Source organism: Stylophora pistillata, chromosome 5 (genome assembly GCF_964205215.1).
Source record: "Stylophora pistillata chromosome 5, jaStyPist1.2, whole genome shotgun sequence".
NCBI classification, from domain to species: Eukaryota; Metazoa; Cnidaria; class Anthozoa; order Scleractinia; family Pocilloporidae; genus Stylophora; species Stylophora pistillata.
This window is the reverse complement of record NC_142523.1, coordinates 23,707,586-23,725,239: the sequence shown is the minus strand read 5'-3', so window position 1 is coordinate 23,725,239 and position 17,654 is coordinate 23,707,586. Positions and strand designations below refer to the sequence as shown.

General features: G+C 38.8%; 1 protein-coding gene and 1 long non-coding RNA gene across 10 annotated transcripts; one reads left to right on the top strand and one right to left on the bottom strand.

Moving 5' to 3' along the window:
- Positions 1–6,910: 6,910 nt before the first annotated feature.
- Positions 6,911–8,837, top strand: LOC148730919 (uncharacterized). The gene is made up of 2 exons (XR_016001712.1): positions 6,911–7,786; positions 8,187–8,837. It is a non-coding gene; the product is annotated as an uncharacterized LOC148730919 (long non-coding RNA).
- LOC148730918 (THAP domain-containing protein 2-like) lies at positions 7,782–11,757 on the bottom strand. Of its 9 annotated transcripts, XM_088761253.1 has the most exons (5): positions 10,242–10,278; positions 9,891–9,976; positions 9,522–9,670; positions 9,093–9,284; positions 7,782–8,804 (listed from the first exon to the last, which is right to left on the bottom strand). In XM_088761253.1, exons 2-5 carry the CDS (start codon positions 9,896–9,898, stop codon positions 8,710–8,712), a joined length of 444 nt encoding a protein of 147 aa, XP_088617379.1. In that variant the 5' UTR covers positions 9,899–9,976; positions 10,242–10,278; the 3' UTR covers positions 7,782–8,709. The 9 variants fall into 9 exon arrangements, 5 of the variants coding, with proteins under 5 accessions (XP_088617379.1, XP_088617378.1, XP_088617376.1 ...); XR_016001708.1 differs by lacking the exons at positions 7,782–8,804; positions 9,891–9,976 and adding an exon at positions 10,984–11,756 and having other exon boundaries at positions 9,145–9,284; positions 10,242–10,670; XR_016001709.1 differs by lacking the exons at positions 7,782–8,804; positions 9,522–9,670 and adding an exon at positions 10,984–11,757 and having other exon boundaries at positions 9,146–9,284; positions 10,242–10,670.
- Positions 11,758–17,654: the final 5,897 nt, after the last annotated feature.

Here is a 17,654-nt window from a genome sequence, read left to right as displayed (position 1 = left end):
TTGACTTTTATCGGCGGAGAACTTCCAAAAACAACATGGCGGCGTTCAGAGAGGCAGGAATTTGTACCAAATCTACCAAGATAGATGCTTCTGGGCTACGAGGAGTGGATGTTCGTGTATAAATTCTTGAACAAGAAAGACAGTACCCAACTCGCTTTCCCGGCTCCCATCCCTCCGCGTCTTTATCCAGTTCAGCCACAGAACATTCCAAACGAACACATACAGGTCTGTCACATCAAATACAACTGTCTTTCGTTTTAGCCTCGCGTGGCCAACAAGTCTGACTCAACGTTTTTTGGAAAAGGGCTCCTGCAGTCACCATGTTTTCTATTTTCGCGGGAACTCTTCTCCCCTTACGCATGCCATGCAGGTGAAAACTGTGAGCGTGGGTTCAAAATTAACCGGTGGAATAATTTATGTCGTCGAAAAATAATGTATGCATTTACTTTGATGCGACAGAGAAGCGACGTATAAAACTGACACGCATTTCAGACGTTTTATCCATCTGGGGCACACGGATAAAGCGTCTAGGACGAATTTAATTTGCCAGACGAATTTAATTCCTTGTAGACGTCACTTTACTGTTGAAGAAAATTGCTGGAATTAAATTCGTGTGAATCAAATTCGTCCCTAATGCGACGTATAAACAGGGCCTTAGTTACCATAGCCGCGACTGTTACTTACCCATTTTAGACCACAAGACCAATCTATGACGTATGAAGCTAAAGAGTTGTATTACTCTCATAAACTATTAAACCCTTGAACGGATCTTTTGATTCATGAACGTTTTTCCAAGCGAGACTGAAGCTTTAAATCTTTATTATTAGTTTCCCATCAAACTATTTTCTCTTGTCAAGTGAGTTTATGTCATATCAGCTTTATGAAATTCTGTGCTGTTTTAACTCAGTTATTCAAAGACTTTGCAAAACTTTCCACTTGATTTTATTTTTATTTTAGGTTCGCGGAAGTAGTCACGTTAGTATTTCCGGCATCTTTTACGTTTGTCGTTAACGATTCACGATGATCTGAGCAAAAACTGCACCTAATGATGAAGTTTTGATATTTAATTCAGGTATGTCAAAGTAGCCACAAACATGAGGGAAATGAGCATGAAATCAAGCTGAATTAACGTAATAAGATAAGATGAGTAATTCAGCTTTCGTTCAAAGACCAAGAAAATCTGTGAAACATTATTTACAAAGGCTTGTGGATATTCCAAAGTAGACAAGTATTGAAAAGAGAGGGTAAGTCTTTCCCTGTCCTGTCTCAATACTTATTTTTAAAGGACAGCTTGTGAGACGGATTTGCAAAGCAAATGCAAAATAATTTGGTTATATCAACTAAGTTAAAATTGTAAATTGGCCTCCGTAACGAGTTAAAAAGTTGGCGTTTCGAGCGTTAGCCCTTCGTCAGAGCTCTAACGAAGGGCTAAAACTCGAAACGTCAGCTTTTTAACTCGTTACGGTGGCCAATTTACAATTTGGACTTAGTTTATATAACCAAATTACCTTGTTACCCCCACCGACACAGCACCACAGTTTCTTTGGAAACTTTCAGCCTTTATTCAAATGCAAATTAGCTAGGAATGGTCTTAAATAGACCAGACGTTGGGCACGACGATGTTACATTCCACCCAAAATACACAAACTGGGTAATTCAGAACGCCCCGTTGTCTCTCATCCAATAGCCATCCCACTGAACGGATATCCCAGTTCGTTGACCACTACCTGCAACCACTAGTTCACAAACTACCATCTTATATCAAAGACACCAATGACTTCCTCAACAAACTGCTTAGCATTGGTAATTTGCCCCTTAACTCTTTACTAGTTACACTTGATGTTTCATCACTCTACACCAATATCCCACAGAACGAAGGTATTAATGCTTGGTACCATTTTCTGTGTACCTCCTGCAATACCACTATTCCTACCGTCACACTCTGTGACCTCATTCGTATGATTCTCACCATGAATAATTTTACTTTTCATGATAATCATTACCTCCAAGTTCACGGCACAGCCATGGGTACCAAAATGGCCCCTTCCTTCGCTAACCTTCTTTTGGGTCTTTTCGAAGCTAACGCTTTGAAACATTCCCCACTTCAACCCCACACTTGGTTTAGATACATCGACGATATTTTTATGATCTGGACCTAAGGTTTAGATAACCTGAAAATAACCGTCGATTATCTCAACAATATTCACCCCAACATCAAATTCACCAGCTCACACTCCTCCACTAACGTGCTTTCCTTGACGTTAGTGTCTCTTTAAGCACCGACGGTAATATCTCCACTGACCTCTACACCAAACCCACAGACAAACACATGTATCTATTGTACTCTTCTTGCCATCCATTACACACCGAAAAAGCCATTCCGTTCAGTCTAGCACTCCGCTTACGACGTATCTGTTCTACAGACAAAGCTATTAAGACTCGCGACGCTCAACTTACCACATACCTCCTCAAACGAGGTTACAGCCATAAATTCGTCACCAAAAAAATACAACGCGCCGCTGACATCCCCCGCACACTCACCTTACAAACTAAAGACGCAAAAAAACCTAACCGTATTCCATGTATAACTACTTTTAATCCGTCGCTTCCTAACAACTCCAACATTATCAAAAAACGCTGGCATTTGCTGCTGTCTTCTAACCGCTGCAAAAGAGCATTTCCTCAGTTGCCAGTTGTTGCCTTCAGACGCTCCTCCAACCTTCGCGACACATTAATTACAGCCAAACTCCCCTCCATTTCTACCACTTCCCATCCTCAACTCCCCCCCGGCTCTTTCCGTTGTGGTAGTAACTGCGCTACTTGTCCTTACATCTCTGACGGACTTACTAACTATACCTTTTTTTCTACCGGCGAAACACGTACTATTAAATCTCACTAGACTTGTGACACTTAAAACCTTATCTACTTAATTCAATGTAACCGCTGTAACTTACAATACATAGGAGAAACTAAACGACGTTTAAAAGACCGTTTTAATGAACACCGCCGTACCATTGATAAACTCAACTCTAAATCTAAACCTACTACAGTCGTAGAACACTTCCTTTCCTCTCCCAACCACTCTGCTCAAGACATGGAGCTTATCGCCATCGAAAAAGTGTGGTTTCCAAGAGAGACTCGATCCGCCAGACCAGAGAAGCTTTTTTAATTTCAAGAGGCAATACTATTTATCCCGATGGCCTTAACGCTCGCGAAGAAATGTATTAGTGTTTTTCCTTCCACTATTCTTACTCCTAGTTATTTTATTTATTCAATTTACCCTACTTTACTTCTATTTTTATTTACTATTTCTATTTTTAATTGTTATCTCATTGTCAATCAAATAAGTTTTACGTATTTCCGTTATTATATTATACAGCTATCTAAGTACCACCTTAATTCTATGTCAATTCCCACTGCACCTGAAGAAGGCTGGTTTGGCCAGCCGAAATATAGTGCTCTGTCTTAAAACTTATCTACGTTGTATTGGTCTTGCCTCTATATTTAAATATTGGGACTTCCACGGTCACTCGGCATTCTTCTGCATCCCCTTCCAGCCAACATCAGCACTTACTGTTTGCATTGAAACTCTGGGTACTTTGTCGAAAAGAAGTATTTTGATCCTTTTGGGATATTTTCTTTAGTTTATCCAAATACGAAAATTGCGCTCTCTAACTAGGTATCTCTGAGATATCAAGACCGTTAAGTGTCTTGCAAATTGACTTCCGGTATACGTTTCCATGTCTAATGCCGTGTTTAGACTTGAACGGTTTACTGAGGTACGAGAGTTTACTTACCTAGGTAAACATTTTCCGTGTTTAAACGTTAACTGATACTTTGTAAATGCCGCAAAAGACAAAAGAAATTTGACCAAGGTAAAAGTTGTAATTACCTTGTGATCAGGCATGGTTACAGTTGGTAACCAAGGTCAAGATGACAGATATATCCGCTTGTGGCGGTGTAATATGTCACATCCCGCGGTGAGCAGATCGTGCGATTGCCACGTTTTCGGCCAAGCGTTTCTATCATGGCAGATAACAGAGAAGTCAGAGAGCGATTGGATCGATCTTCGTACGGCGAACAATCGGTCAGGTAAAAGAAGGCATTGTATTTTTAATTTTCAGTATTATTTACAACTTTTTCCAGACAAACTTCTATCCTTCGTTGTGTAATAATGGTCGTGGTATTTTCCCACCAGGGAGGATGCTGGTTATTAACAATATCCACGTTTCTTCCCATACAACCACGCGCACTCTGCGTATGATCAACCACCTGATTTTTCCCCGCAATATTATGGAATGACGTCAGCGCCTATGGACATGATGGCACCTCAATTTTCTCCTGTTAATTCCCTGCAGTCGGATCCTCTTCCGCCAGTTGGATTTCATGACGTAGATAATGCAGATAGCGGGAGTGTTTACAGATCAACTTGAGTTATTTGAGCTAGTGTAAACACTGGACGAATGTACCAAGGTCAAGTAACTTGAGCTTAGTAAATTTTTACCTTGGTAAAAGCTCAAATGTAGACACAGGGTGTCTAAGAGATGGTTCATCGAACTTCCGGAATCACGGCACCGCTTAACTGCGAATCAACTTCCGATAGAACGATTGATCAACTGCCTTTGACGATTCGCAACGGTTTGGGTGTATTAGACAACTCTCGTTTCGGGTGTACTTTTTGATGATTTTCATGAGGATTAACGATATGAATACAAACTAAGAATAAATTAACATTTTCTCTGCCAAACTTCACACATAACTATGTCATAAAAGCAATAAACCGCTCTTTCCATCGGTTTACTAGCGTAATGGAACACTTGGGATGTTGGAAGAACACTAGAAAAGGGATAATACAAACTTTTTCTCGCGTTTTCCCAACATCCCTCGTTTCTTATTACTTCGGTAAACTGATTGAAAGTGTGGTTTCTTGCTCGGGGTGATTCCTCAGAAAAGAATCATCGAAACTCTTTTTTTTTGACAATGGCTGTTTCGTGGAAAAATACAATGAAAATATAGGTCACCGTGCTTGATTTTAACAATTATTCCACAATATTCACCGAACCTAAAGCGAATAACTGTTTTGGTATAATTTCAGAGCTGAACAACAGATAAATTTCTAAAATCATAACCTTTTAGTAACATTTAATAACATTTTATTTTAACATTTTACATAAATCTCGTGGAGCGGTTTATATATAGCGTCATATATAAGGAACCGCTCGACCAATCTGTTCGCTGGAAACTCTTTGCTCAGCTCTGAAATTATACTAATAAGAGATATGAGTAAGCAAAACTAGAAAAAAAAAATTTGATAGGTGGAAAATCTCAAGCGTGTCGAACAATTTGATGTATCATTTATGGAAAAATTACGCAATTTTAAACGAAATCGACTCAAAACATTTCTCGAGTCGTTAATTTCAAGGTCGCAATTTGCATCCTTGAGTAACGGGCTTCCAGCACGCTCTCAGCTCTCTCTTGTTTACGCTATGATATATATATATATAAGCGCGAGGAATTTCACTCCAAAAAAAGAATAAACTATAATTAATGCGGAGATTTTTTTCAAATTGGGCGGACATCAAAGGTCCCAGTCTCAGCGTTAATTGAGAATTTTAGTACAATTCTCGCCTTTCAAGTCAACGCTGGTTCCTTTACATTTTCAGTGGATTCAACAATTTTCCATTTCTTTTTATAGTGATAATTTTTCGAGTAGTAATTACTTTGTTTGTTTATATGTGACATCACGCCCTAAATAAATCTATTTAAGGAATTTTTAAGTTATTGTATTACAACTGATGAAGGTCTCGGACCGAAACGTTTTTTATTAAACTTTTTAGACTTTTTATTGAGTATATGTCTTCCTTCGCTCCAAGTTGTCCGTCCTCGTGTGCCAGACTACTTCTCCTACCATTTATCGAGGTTTGGACTGTGAATCCTTTTGGATCCTTCTGGCGCGGCGTCACTGTTGGCTCGAGGCCTTTTGTCTTGTTATATATACATATATATATATATATAGAACCAATTCTTACGCTGGAATGCTCCTCATCAACTATCAAAGTGCTCAATAGCTGGACTATAGCAGTAGATAAGTTATCAGCCTGATGATTGCCTGATGACTGCTCCTGTTGGAGCATGAGACTCTGGGTAGCATTAAATGTCTTGGACCAAATAACCCAATTCGTTGCTGATAATTATATATATATATATATATATATATATATATATATATATATATTGTGGGAGGAAAAAGACAAGTAAACTACAAGTTCATCCCTACAAGCCTGTTTCGTGGTCGCCCACTCATCAGGGGGCGACCACGAAACAGGCTTGTAGGGATGAACTTGTAGTTTACTTGTCTTTTTCCTCCCACAATATATACTTCGCTCTGCTTCTATGTATTGAGCACTGTTCTACGAAAATCAAGTCACACTTTATATATATATATATATATATATATATATATATTGTTTAATCTGTGATGGTAATACGACCAAGTGGAGTCCAATTCGGTCTGTTATGACACGAGTGATAACAAAGTCGGAAGACCGCGCCACGGGAGACCGATTATTTTATCACGAGTATGATTACAAACAACGCCAATTCCTATTACTAATTAATCATAAAAATTACAATTTTCCGAGAAAAGAAGAGTAGCCAAGTTATGAAAGAAAGGGACGATTTGCATTAAAAGACTGATAACGAAGGCGTAAATTGTTTATTTTGATTTAAAAAACAACTTGGAATGTGTTTGTTGATTTGAACTACAACTTTGAATGTGATTGGCTCATTGAACTGTCCGATAACAAAATGGCCAAAAACAAAATGTGCGACAACAATGTGTCTAATAACAACTCGGCAAGCGAATTAGTGGAAAATAGGAGTTTTTTTAAACCATCACAATCAAGAAAATTGTAATTTTTATTAAAGTGTATATGACACGAAATTTTTTTTTTCGTTGATAGCTAGTTCCATGTGTATAATAAACGGTTTGAGAGTTTAAAATGAATGAAACAATTTTTTTGGTCGATTTTTAGCGCCCGAAACACGCTAAATTTATGTGTAAAATTGTTCCCGGAGACTGGGCCGAGAATTGGGACTCGTGACGTCAGGTTGTTTGATCCTATGATTGGCAAGGTCAACAACTTTCAGTGTTTTCCTTGTAACACGCTGTGATTACTCGCTCAATTCTATCGTTTCACGCTTCGAAATGTCCAGCGATTCCGAGAGTATTGAGTCGTCTGACTTTATAGAAAGTATGGATTGTGGAATAAGCGACAGTTCTGAAGAGGAATGGGGAGTTATCACTGGTGTGATAGCTCCATATCAAGATGAGCCGCTCGCGGATGAGAACGACGAAGAAACTGGCGTTTCGAGCGAACAAACCGATGTTGATGGACTTACCCCGTCAACTCTGGAGGCTAGATACGAGAGAACTGTAGACGTAGACTCCTGGTTAGTAAAACTGGTCCTTTAAAATTCCTTGTATATATACTTATAGCAAATCTTTGTTAGACAACAATTCATTTTTGCTGTCTTCTTCAGGTGTCGCTCCAAGCAATGTAATACCGGGACGTTAGTTGGTTCCCTGGAGTTTCGATGTTGCAGAGAGGTAACAAATTCATCTGCAAAGATGGTGTTTGATGGTTCCAATGAACGGATAAAATGCATCACACAACACGAGGACTACGATGCGATTAGGAACCGCGCAGTTCTTCTCCAAGTGGCTCCCTTGTTGAGAAACCAGGATGGTGGGACTTACCGTCGCCGAGGTGGAGTCAGAAAACGAGTCAGTACATTTTTAGTAAAAACATAAATAAAAACATACAATGTGTAAACTAGCATAATCACTTTGCTGGGCATAAAACATTAAGCTTCAGATAAATCAGGGTAAATTAAGGCACCTCAAGCTATAAAAGTTGACCAAGTTAAGTTAGATTTTGCATTTACTTGGACTTTTATCTGATGCACTGACCTAAGATAAAACAGGAACTAATAAGATTGCTTGCAAAGTAGCTTGTAGGAAAATGTAAGCTTGAGAAATGCCCTGCAGTTCATTATCAATTCCTAAACATAAATATTTTTATTTGAATGTGTGTGTCATGGGGAGGTGAAAGGCAGGGTCCTGTAGTAATGTAGAGCATTCTTACACACCTTCCTATATAATTTTCATTGTGCTTTTACTCTAGGTTCATTAGAGCTGTTGCATACCGATGGACCACAAGGTGGCTTTGTGGCTACATGGGCTGGGATAACAGAAGACCACTACCAGCCTGTGTTTACCATAATATCAGAACTAAATACCAGTCACAAAAATTAATACCAGAGGTTTTGCTGCTGCTCATGACAGAGACTAGCATAGTACACGTAATCAAACCTATGACATGATTGTTCTACACTGATTGTCTCGGTAAACAACAATTTTCAAATTGATTTTCATGGGTGGTTGTTTCTTGTTCTATTGTTTGGTAATGTATGGACTGTGAACCAGAAACAGCTTAGGTTCTACATGCACACTAGTTTGACTAAATTTAAAATTTCAACTTGTTGTAGGTACAGTGCAAATATTGTAAGTCGATGAGTACAGTGCAATGCAGGCATGGAAAATTTGAAGTAAGAAGGAAAATTGTACCACGCAGAAAACCTTCCTGTGACAAAAGTTTGGTCACTTTATTTTTTGCAACGGCTTTTGTGACTTCGCAATGGTTTTTGTCATACTGAGCAATTGTAAGGTCGTCTTGAAGTGGGTTGACTGCTGCTTGAGGTATTGTCACTGATAGACATCTGTAGTTTCGCCTGCTCTGCTTCTGTAAAATAAATAAATTTATTTAATTATGTTAGTGCATTTTTAGTTTGTTTGTTTAGCATCCTTTTACTATGGAAAAAACATGTAGAAGATATCCTCCGTGGAGACAATCACATTGTGCATTACCATAATGGCAAACTTGTTCCCAAGGTCTATCTTTTCCCCAGTTCTAGTGGGTGGGAAGAAGATAGACCCTGAGGACAAGGTTGCATGACAGTTGGTACGTAGAACATTATGTCATATTTGAACATTGCGCTTCATGAGCTTTGAAGAGTCAAAGCAAACTAACCTGGTGGAAATAGTGACGTTTTCTTCGTTGCCTTTCTTGCCTGGTAAAACTTTACAGCATCCTCTTTATTTACTCTGTCTGGGAACTGCTGGTTGAGGGGTTCTGGTACCCTTGCTGCATACTTCTCATCTACTTTCTTCATTTCTGCCTTTGGCAAGGTGAAGAGAAGATTCTTCAGTGTGTCAACATACCCTGAAAAGATCACAGCCCAATTCATATAAAATGTCGACGTCATTTGAAAAACGTGCAACAGTGTTTTATCAGATATAAGGAAACAAGGTGAAGCAGAGTCCTTTACACAAGATGCTGGTCAATAGTACTTATCATGGTAAAAAGAGTGATCTGACTCTTAACAAAAGAGCATAACATTTCCTACACTTAGTTCAGTGTAGCCACTGTACTTTTAAAATCATAATGGTCAATAATTACCATAGCTAGGTGGAGATGCCACCTCTCTAACAACCTCTTCTCCCAGTTTAAATTTTGGATAAGTCACCCGAATGTATTCTTTTCCATCGCTTGATGTTTGGGTTTCTCTTCTGAGGTTTTCATTAAAATGCAAGCTTGCCAGTATGTGCCTAGAAAATTTTACTTTAGATGAGCGAACACATGAAAATCTGAAAATGAGATTGTGTATGATAATGGTTGGAACACAAGGGAAAGAACCAAGGAAAGGAATTAAGGGGATGGGAATGTGATAAATGATAACAAATACTGTTTTGTGTAGTTGCATACATTGTAGACATGTTGCATGATGTCTGGTCAATAGATCATGTGTAACATTTAGCAGTCACATACCCATTCATTTTCAAAAATGACAGTTTTGAGCTAAAAGTGCAATACAAAACACTACTTTGGCCATAAAACTTCCAGGAATACTACATCTGCAGAGTGTAAAAGGAAAAGGATAAAATATTGTTTGCAACATATTTAGGTGGGAGTCACTGTAATACAACATATACATAGCTACAAAAAGAACCTAACCAATTACTTTCTATAATAACAAACAAACAAGATGGAATAAATTATCCAGTACTAGTGAGAGTGAGTAGCACTAGGAACACTTGAATCAAGTTTAATATGGATACTATTCTTTCGCCATTCTACAAAGCTACAAGAAAGCATAAATAGGTTTTGTTTAGCACTCACACTTTTGAGCTCTCTTATCTCCTTTTTCTGTTCCTTTACTATTCTCCTTAGACGTATAGTTTGCTTCTTCTGACTTTTTAATTTGGATTTACATACACAATCTACACAAGAGCTGCCTTGCAATGGTGTTACGTTGGGGGATGGTGTTGTATTGACTGGCGTAGCACAGGTATTGTTGGTGGAGGTCAAGGCAACTGGAGAAGTGAAAGGAGTGATAACAGAAACAGTAGCAGTTGAGGTATTGGTGCTGCCAGAACTTTCATCAGTTGGGCTCATGCACACATCTGTTGCGATGTTGAACGGATTCTCTTCATTTGTATCATCATCATGATCATCTACAAGGTTACTCATTGATTCTTCCCTGGCCTCATCAACCTTCTTTTTCTTCGCCTCTGACTCATGAAAGTCTGCAAAGGCATCACGCCTTAGCTGCAGCAAAAACATAATTTATCCTGGTTGATAAAATATATCGAGCTCAAGACACCCTTGCTTTTGCTAAGATTATGTGTAGGATTCGAAACGATCACAAAGCTTGTATAAATCAATACTCAAAACTCCAGTGAACATGTTGATGATTCACTAAGGTATAGGTTTTAGCAGTTCAGTTTGCTTTCAGCACGGCAAAACCGCAATTAGACACGGACATTTTACACATAAATGCTTCCAAAAGAATAGGTTATTTACATCAGAAAAACTTACACATATTAATGTTTATGATCGGAGATCACGAGAAAACGCTTACCTGTCGCCTTTTGCGATCTGTCAGGACTTCAGGACCTTCTGGTAGAACTGCATGTCTTGTTGGAACAGAGCCCTTGATAAGAACTTTGTTCCGTTTTATCTGCGTCATACCGTCCAGCGAAAATGCCAAGCTGCCCTCGTAACAACTTTGCTCAAAGTGAGCCGAACACAACGAGGCATGTTTGGCAACAGGTTCGCCGAAATCAACTCGGTGCCGCGGCACGAATTTCACCCATTGGGCTCTCACTGTTGGATTTACAGGAAACTGGTGCATCGAAATACCTGGTGTGTAGCTGGTATTCGTACAGCTTCTATTGTTGGGCGCCCCAGCCACACAATAACGTCCACCTTTCCGTACTGGCCTATTCTTTTCCGCCATAGACCACTTTCATAAATGGCTGCCGGATTAATATTCTTTTGTTTAAACTTAAATTTTCCCGAGTGGCCTCGCTTGAGATAATGTATTCTTGTGAATTTTGTACTGGAGAACGAGGCCGCCCTGTCAAATTTATATGTAAACAAACGAATTGTAATGCGGCAGCCATTTATGAAAGTGGTCTACTGAGTCAAACAACCTGACGTCACAGGTAAAGTTCACGTGACCTTTTGGCCGCGCGTTCGAGGGGACAAATTTCAAGCCAACTTAGCGCGTAGTTTAAACGAAAACTATGTATTTATAATTATTTTCAACGATTTTTAACTCTCGAACCGTTTGTTATATATATCGAACTAGCAGAAAACAAAAAAAAAAATTTCATGTCATATACACTTTAACTACTCTAAATTAAAGGGGACAATTCATACACCAAAGTCATGATAAAAACTATAGCTCACTAGCTTGTTCAAGAGCAGGAGACCATCGTACCTGTTTACCCCGTTCATTGCTTGAAATAAAATAACATGTTCTCGGGATGCGCGCGCACTTATTCGCCTGATTAAGTTATTTTTATCATGTAGTACATGATGCGCAGTGCAATTCTAAGAAACTACCATGCAAACATACCATGACGTGTGCAGTTTCATTTCAGCTGCAAAGTTTCTGTCGAGTTCAGTCACGAGATTTTATAACTTTGCGATTGTTTGTTCATTCCATCTCGATTGAGATAGACCTTTTGGAGCTCGAAATGAAAAGGAAATATTTTAGACAATACTCGATTTGAAAAACAGTGAACTTGTAGCTCTTTCAATCGACGAAATTAGCTTTGGAGTTCCCATACTTTATTTCCGAACGTGGAGCGAACTATGGCTGGAAAAAGAAAGCTGAACTTGCTGAATTCAAGCGAGGCCTCGCGACGTTGGCTCTCTTCTTTGGAATGGTAAATAATTCCTTTAAGTATTGATAAAACTTATAAGAATTACTCAAGAGAAGATTTTGTTCTAAAATCGTGCAATTTCAGAATTCTCAGCTGAAAGCTACGAAATTTCCTAGCCTTGGATTCTAGTAAACAACGATTCAAGCATGCTGAATTGATTATGCGATTGTCATACCTAAAAAAAATTCGTACGTTCTTCGGTTCTAACCAACAAATTTATCATTTCTTGAAATAAAGCTTTAGTCTTGGTAAGGGCCGGAATTGCTCTCGGCGTCGCCTCGGGCAACTCTCCGCGTGCATCCATATCTCGATAAACGCACGCTGAGAAACTAAGTAATAGAGAACTTTCTTCTTTTTCTTTCCGTGTTTACATAGTCGCATCTGAAAACGAAAGAACGGGGAGGGGTAGATTGGATGAAGTCTCGAAAGTCAAACAAAGCCAAATCACAGTCGAAAAAGGAGTGTAGGTGGAAACACGAGACGTAGTCGCGTGTTTCTCCCTACTTCTTGAACAAAGCGCATAGTATTAGTATGGAGTATGGAAATTTAACAAATAAAGAAGCCCAGACTGTGTTCTGTTATAAAGCAGTTAGGAGGCGGCTAAAGCACGAAAGAAGTGAAGGGGGAAACAAGAGACGCACAAAACACAAACACAGACAAAAGCGTCGTCAGCATGTTTTATTCTCTCACAAAGACTCTGAAATAAGCCAATCAGGATCATTGTTAGAATGATTGAGACAATCTGATTGGTTGCATAAGATTACAGCTGTCATAAATGTCAAACCATCAAAGTTCACACACTGTAATAGTTCACCAGTTGAAATAGTTCTGCAGGTCGAATTTAACGCTTTTTACTGTAGTCTTTTAGTCTAAATTCAGTCGCTGAAAGTGAAACTTTTAACGAAATCCAACCGATTTGTAGTTCATGAAAATACGCAAATTTTTAACGTGACAATTAGAAAACAAATTGCTCAAGGCATTTGTTTTATGAATGAACGACAGCCGAAATCACAAAGACATGAAGGTTAATTGCTCGGGGTGAAAGTGTCCGTAAAACTCGGACTGATGTGACTCATGTGACCTTTCACTCAGTGCATCTGAAAGAATATCAAAGACAGATCAAGTTCGTATACAGCTTTACTGAACAGGCTTGATATGGTATCACTAAAAGATAATAAGAGTCCAGGATATATTAACTATGGTTTGCAAAGGCCTTTACAACATGGCTCCTGGGTATATCACATCACTTCTCAAAGAGCGCAGTCAAAGTGCATATGATTGAAGGGGTAAAAGGAAATCACAGATACCAGCGATGAAGACCACAACTTTTGGACTTCACTCCTTCAGGTATCTTGCTGCCTCTGCATGGAATAGCTTATCAGATGAATTAAGAATGTCGGACACTCTAGCCGCTTTTAAACGTGCCATTAGGAGTTATATATCTAGTGGGGATTAGTAAATAATTATTAGCAATTTTATATGAGGCTTTATATGAGTCTTTCGATTTTAAACTTATTATAATTTTTTTTGTAGTTATATGTTCGGAGATACTAGCACATCTAAAGCTATTCATAAATCTGAATGGAAATAAAGTTTATTTATGTATGTAAGCTCTTAGTGGTTCACTCGAAGGAGCAGACGATGTCATTTCTGAGGCTCGCTTCACCGCAATGATCATAAGATCGCCAGAATGAGCTAGTCGTGATGGACCACCGTATGATCGCAGTCGCTCTGACACCACGATTTGTATAAATTATTAACAGTTATACCAGATTGGTTATATTTTTCATCATTCCTATTTTATTCTGTTTTTTTGTTTTGTTTTTGTTTTTGAACACAAATATATACTATACGATTGTTACCTATGTTCGAATTTTACAAGTACATACTTAGTGACAATCTAACCTACCATAAAAACCTTCAAAACCTGCACAACCCATTTCGTTTTCGCTTTGGCGATTTTCGTCTCTGCTTACGTTATAATTTCGTCAATTACAGTGCTTGGCATGTTTACAAACCTTTATGTGGTTCTTTTGTTACTACTTGCTTGTTCCAAATTCTTCTTTCCACCTAAGTGTAATTTGTTCTGTCACCTACAGGTGGTTCTTTATTCATTAAAGCCAAGAGCTCGATCGTTTTCACATTCGTTTTACAGGTCATGGAAGATTTGTGAGTCAACTAACTCAAAAAAGCTAAAAAGAGAATTTCGGGAAATGGTGGAACATACTAGAACAAATTGGCAGATGGCATGAAAACTTTAGCTCTGTGTTCTGTACTCTGACAAAAGACGCTCTTTCAAACAATGACAGTACGCGTTATATTATTATAAATAAAATATGTTGAGGTTTTAAGCACAGCCTGTCAACATATCATGCACATTTTCGAAAATTGCACTAAACAATGCACAAAAAGCGTACTACATTAGAGACGAAATCTCTATCGCCAAAGTCTAGTTGACGCCGGAATTGAGCGCTGTGAAGCTTTTGTTATTATTGATGCGACTATCAAACATTCAGAGGAGAAAAATCTTCATTCCGCCGCCGTCAAACAGCCGCCGAAATTCTAAGCGACCCATTGATCTTGTTTATCACGCAGCTGACGAGAAAGAAAAACAAAACGTTTAAAGACAGGAGAGATATAAAAATAGTCATGTTAAAACAAAATATTTTTTATTTGTCATCTAGGAACTGTTCTTAATCACACTCCAAAGGTCAACCTTTAAATTGGAAAATGTAACCTGTAATTTTTTTTATGGTGTAGCACGTGACTTCGTTTATTCAAAGTTCCCTTTTCCTGTGTTCGTTATCCAGAAGTTCTCATGAACTCGTTAGAATGTGAAATATAAAATAAGTACGAAAACACGCTAAATAAACTCGGTGGATTGTTATTTGTATCATTTTTCAAGGCCTGAGGAACTATGCCGTACCGCTGATAACCTTCATGGTAATAAATTCGTTTATTCTGACAAAATCAAATGTAGACATTAGGTTGAAATTTATCTTAATTGATAATTTAGGATGGAATGACAATATAAATGTTTCTGGCAGAAATATTCTTCGCGTCTTACTTACGACTCCCAGCCCCCCTCCCCCCCCCCCCCACCCCAATTTTCGGTTCCAGGCCTTACACTCGATGATTTGGTTTAATTTACTGCGTGGCAATGTAAATGGAACACCGTAAAGAGTTTAATAGTTGACGTTTCGAGCGTTCAAAGGCATCAACGAACACTTTTCACTCTACCAATTTATTCTTGTTTTTCTCGTTACTTTGTTCCACCAACACCGTAGTTCTATTTCCTGCATATAAACTCACACATAACCCGTAATCCCTACATTCACTCTAACAAAGGGCTGACTTTCTACCTAGAATTTCGTACTTTAGCGTTCAAGATCGACCAAAACAGAAACAAGACTGACAATGTCAAAATTATTATTATATCCCAGCCGGACCAACACTCAAGGTCTTAAAATAATTGAGAAGAATATGCTTCCTTTCTATAACATCAAGAAATGGTTATATATTCTAGTCTTCTCGGATAGGGACGAATAAATGGAGGTCCCATCTCCTGCAGGGTTACGGGTAGGAGACGTTAATTTCCCATGCACGAAATTACTGTGTGATGGATGTCCTCCCCTGGGGGCGGGGGTTGGGTGGGTTGCAGTCTTGCGTTTCATACATGAGCCTCTGGCTCGGGCAATCTGGGTAACCCCGCCCCACGTGAAGACAATAAACTTGATTGATTGATTGATTGATTAAGAAATTGTTGCTTAACTTAGAAAGATAAAGACCCTTAAAAAGATAATTAAAGCGAAAACAGCCCTTGAAGTTTGTCGCAAAGCAACAGAATAAACGGAGAATTCGAGAAAGAAAGGGCGTAATCAAAGTACCAACGCTCGGAAGATCAGCTATAAAACTCTTTACGGTGGCCAATTTACATTATCAACTCAGTTAATAAGACCAAAATTACCTTGCAACGATAGCAACCGTGTTATTTCCTTCGTTTCGATGCGTTTATCATTCTGATTAATTTTCTCTCAGCACTCAGATGTACTTATACTAACGATTCCAAACTGAAAGAGTGTCACTGAGCGCCCTCCAAGGCCTGGATCATGTTCAAATATTTATGATAACCATTACCGCTGAGATTCACCGATGCCGAAAATGTAACCAAATATGTTTGTAGATCCTATTCTGAAGTTGTTTCCCGTCCATTTGAAATAAATGCAATGCATCAGACTTGGAAAGGATAATCTGAACCAAGGAATTTTTAATAGAATCTAGCAATTGGATAAAATCTTGCATTCTGATTGGTTAAAGAAGCGAGGTATTCAGCGTGGAGTTGTCAGTTGAAAGCGAGGCTAAGTGATTTTGTTTGGCATCTCTTGTTTCGCACTCAGAATAAAAACAAACATTATAATACTGTTTTCTTTTTTCCTTATTTTTATTCAATTACGCGATTCAATGAAAATCCATTACCTGACTCGTGAATTCCGCGTTAAATTGCACTTGAAAACTGATATCGTACTCATCCCTTCGCGATCGACTTCTCTCTGTAATCCAAAGTTTTGTTTTGTCAAACGCATCGTTTGCATTACTTTTGAACAATACTGTAAATGGCATGTCTGAGAACATCTCGCGCATCCCACGACCCTTCGACATCCGCGTCGCCCACAAACCCATCACTACACCACGTCAGTTAATAACAAACGTTAAAAATAAGGACGACCTAAAGAACAAACAGGGAGCGGTTTTTAAGATCAATTGCTCCGACTGCTAAATCTCCTACATCAGAGAGAGTGGCAGAAACCTCACAACAAGACTGACTGAGCACAGGCGGGTGACAAGGAAAGGAGATACCAACAATCACATTGCTGAACATCATCGACTAACGAACCACACTATTGACTGGGACTCTGTGTAATACCTAACCTACAGCACTAACTAGTTTCAACGACTGACTAACTTACAACAGACTCTCCTCAACGGGTGTCAACTACTATCAACAACCATACAAAACTTATTCACGACATCAACATTACAAACGCACTGAAAAGAACGACATAACTTAACCGACGCATCGAAACTGACCCACACACGCCCGACTTATGCCACTTGAGTCTTACAGCCAATAACATCAAGACAAAACTGATCAATCAGTTAATAAGAATGGGACTGAGAACATTCGACTGTCAACAACTACCTCTTGACTCGGATGTTGACTTCTACTCAATATGTCAAAACGTCAGTCATCAGTACTGACAAAAGTCATCAGTCATCACTACCGAAAAAATTACACACACCTGGACAAGCAGACTGCATTATATCACAGTTCTTCGATTGTAGGAAGGAGAATTTTTTC

What these genes read in the sequence shown, in the direction of transcription:
- LOC148730918 (XM_088761250.1), bottom strand. Translation starts at nt 11,361, where the DNA reads ATGGCGGAAAAGAATAGGCCAGTACGGAAAGGTGGACGTTATTGTGTG. An exon ending in CAGATCGCAAAAGGCGACAG is followed by an intron (nt 10,671 to 10,983) that starts GTAAGCGTTTTC and finishes TTTTTGCTGCAG; the next exon opens with CTAAGGCGTGATGCCTTTGC.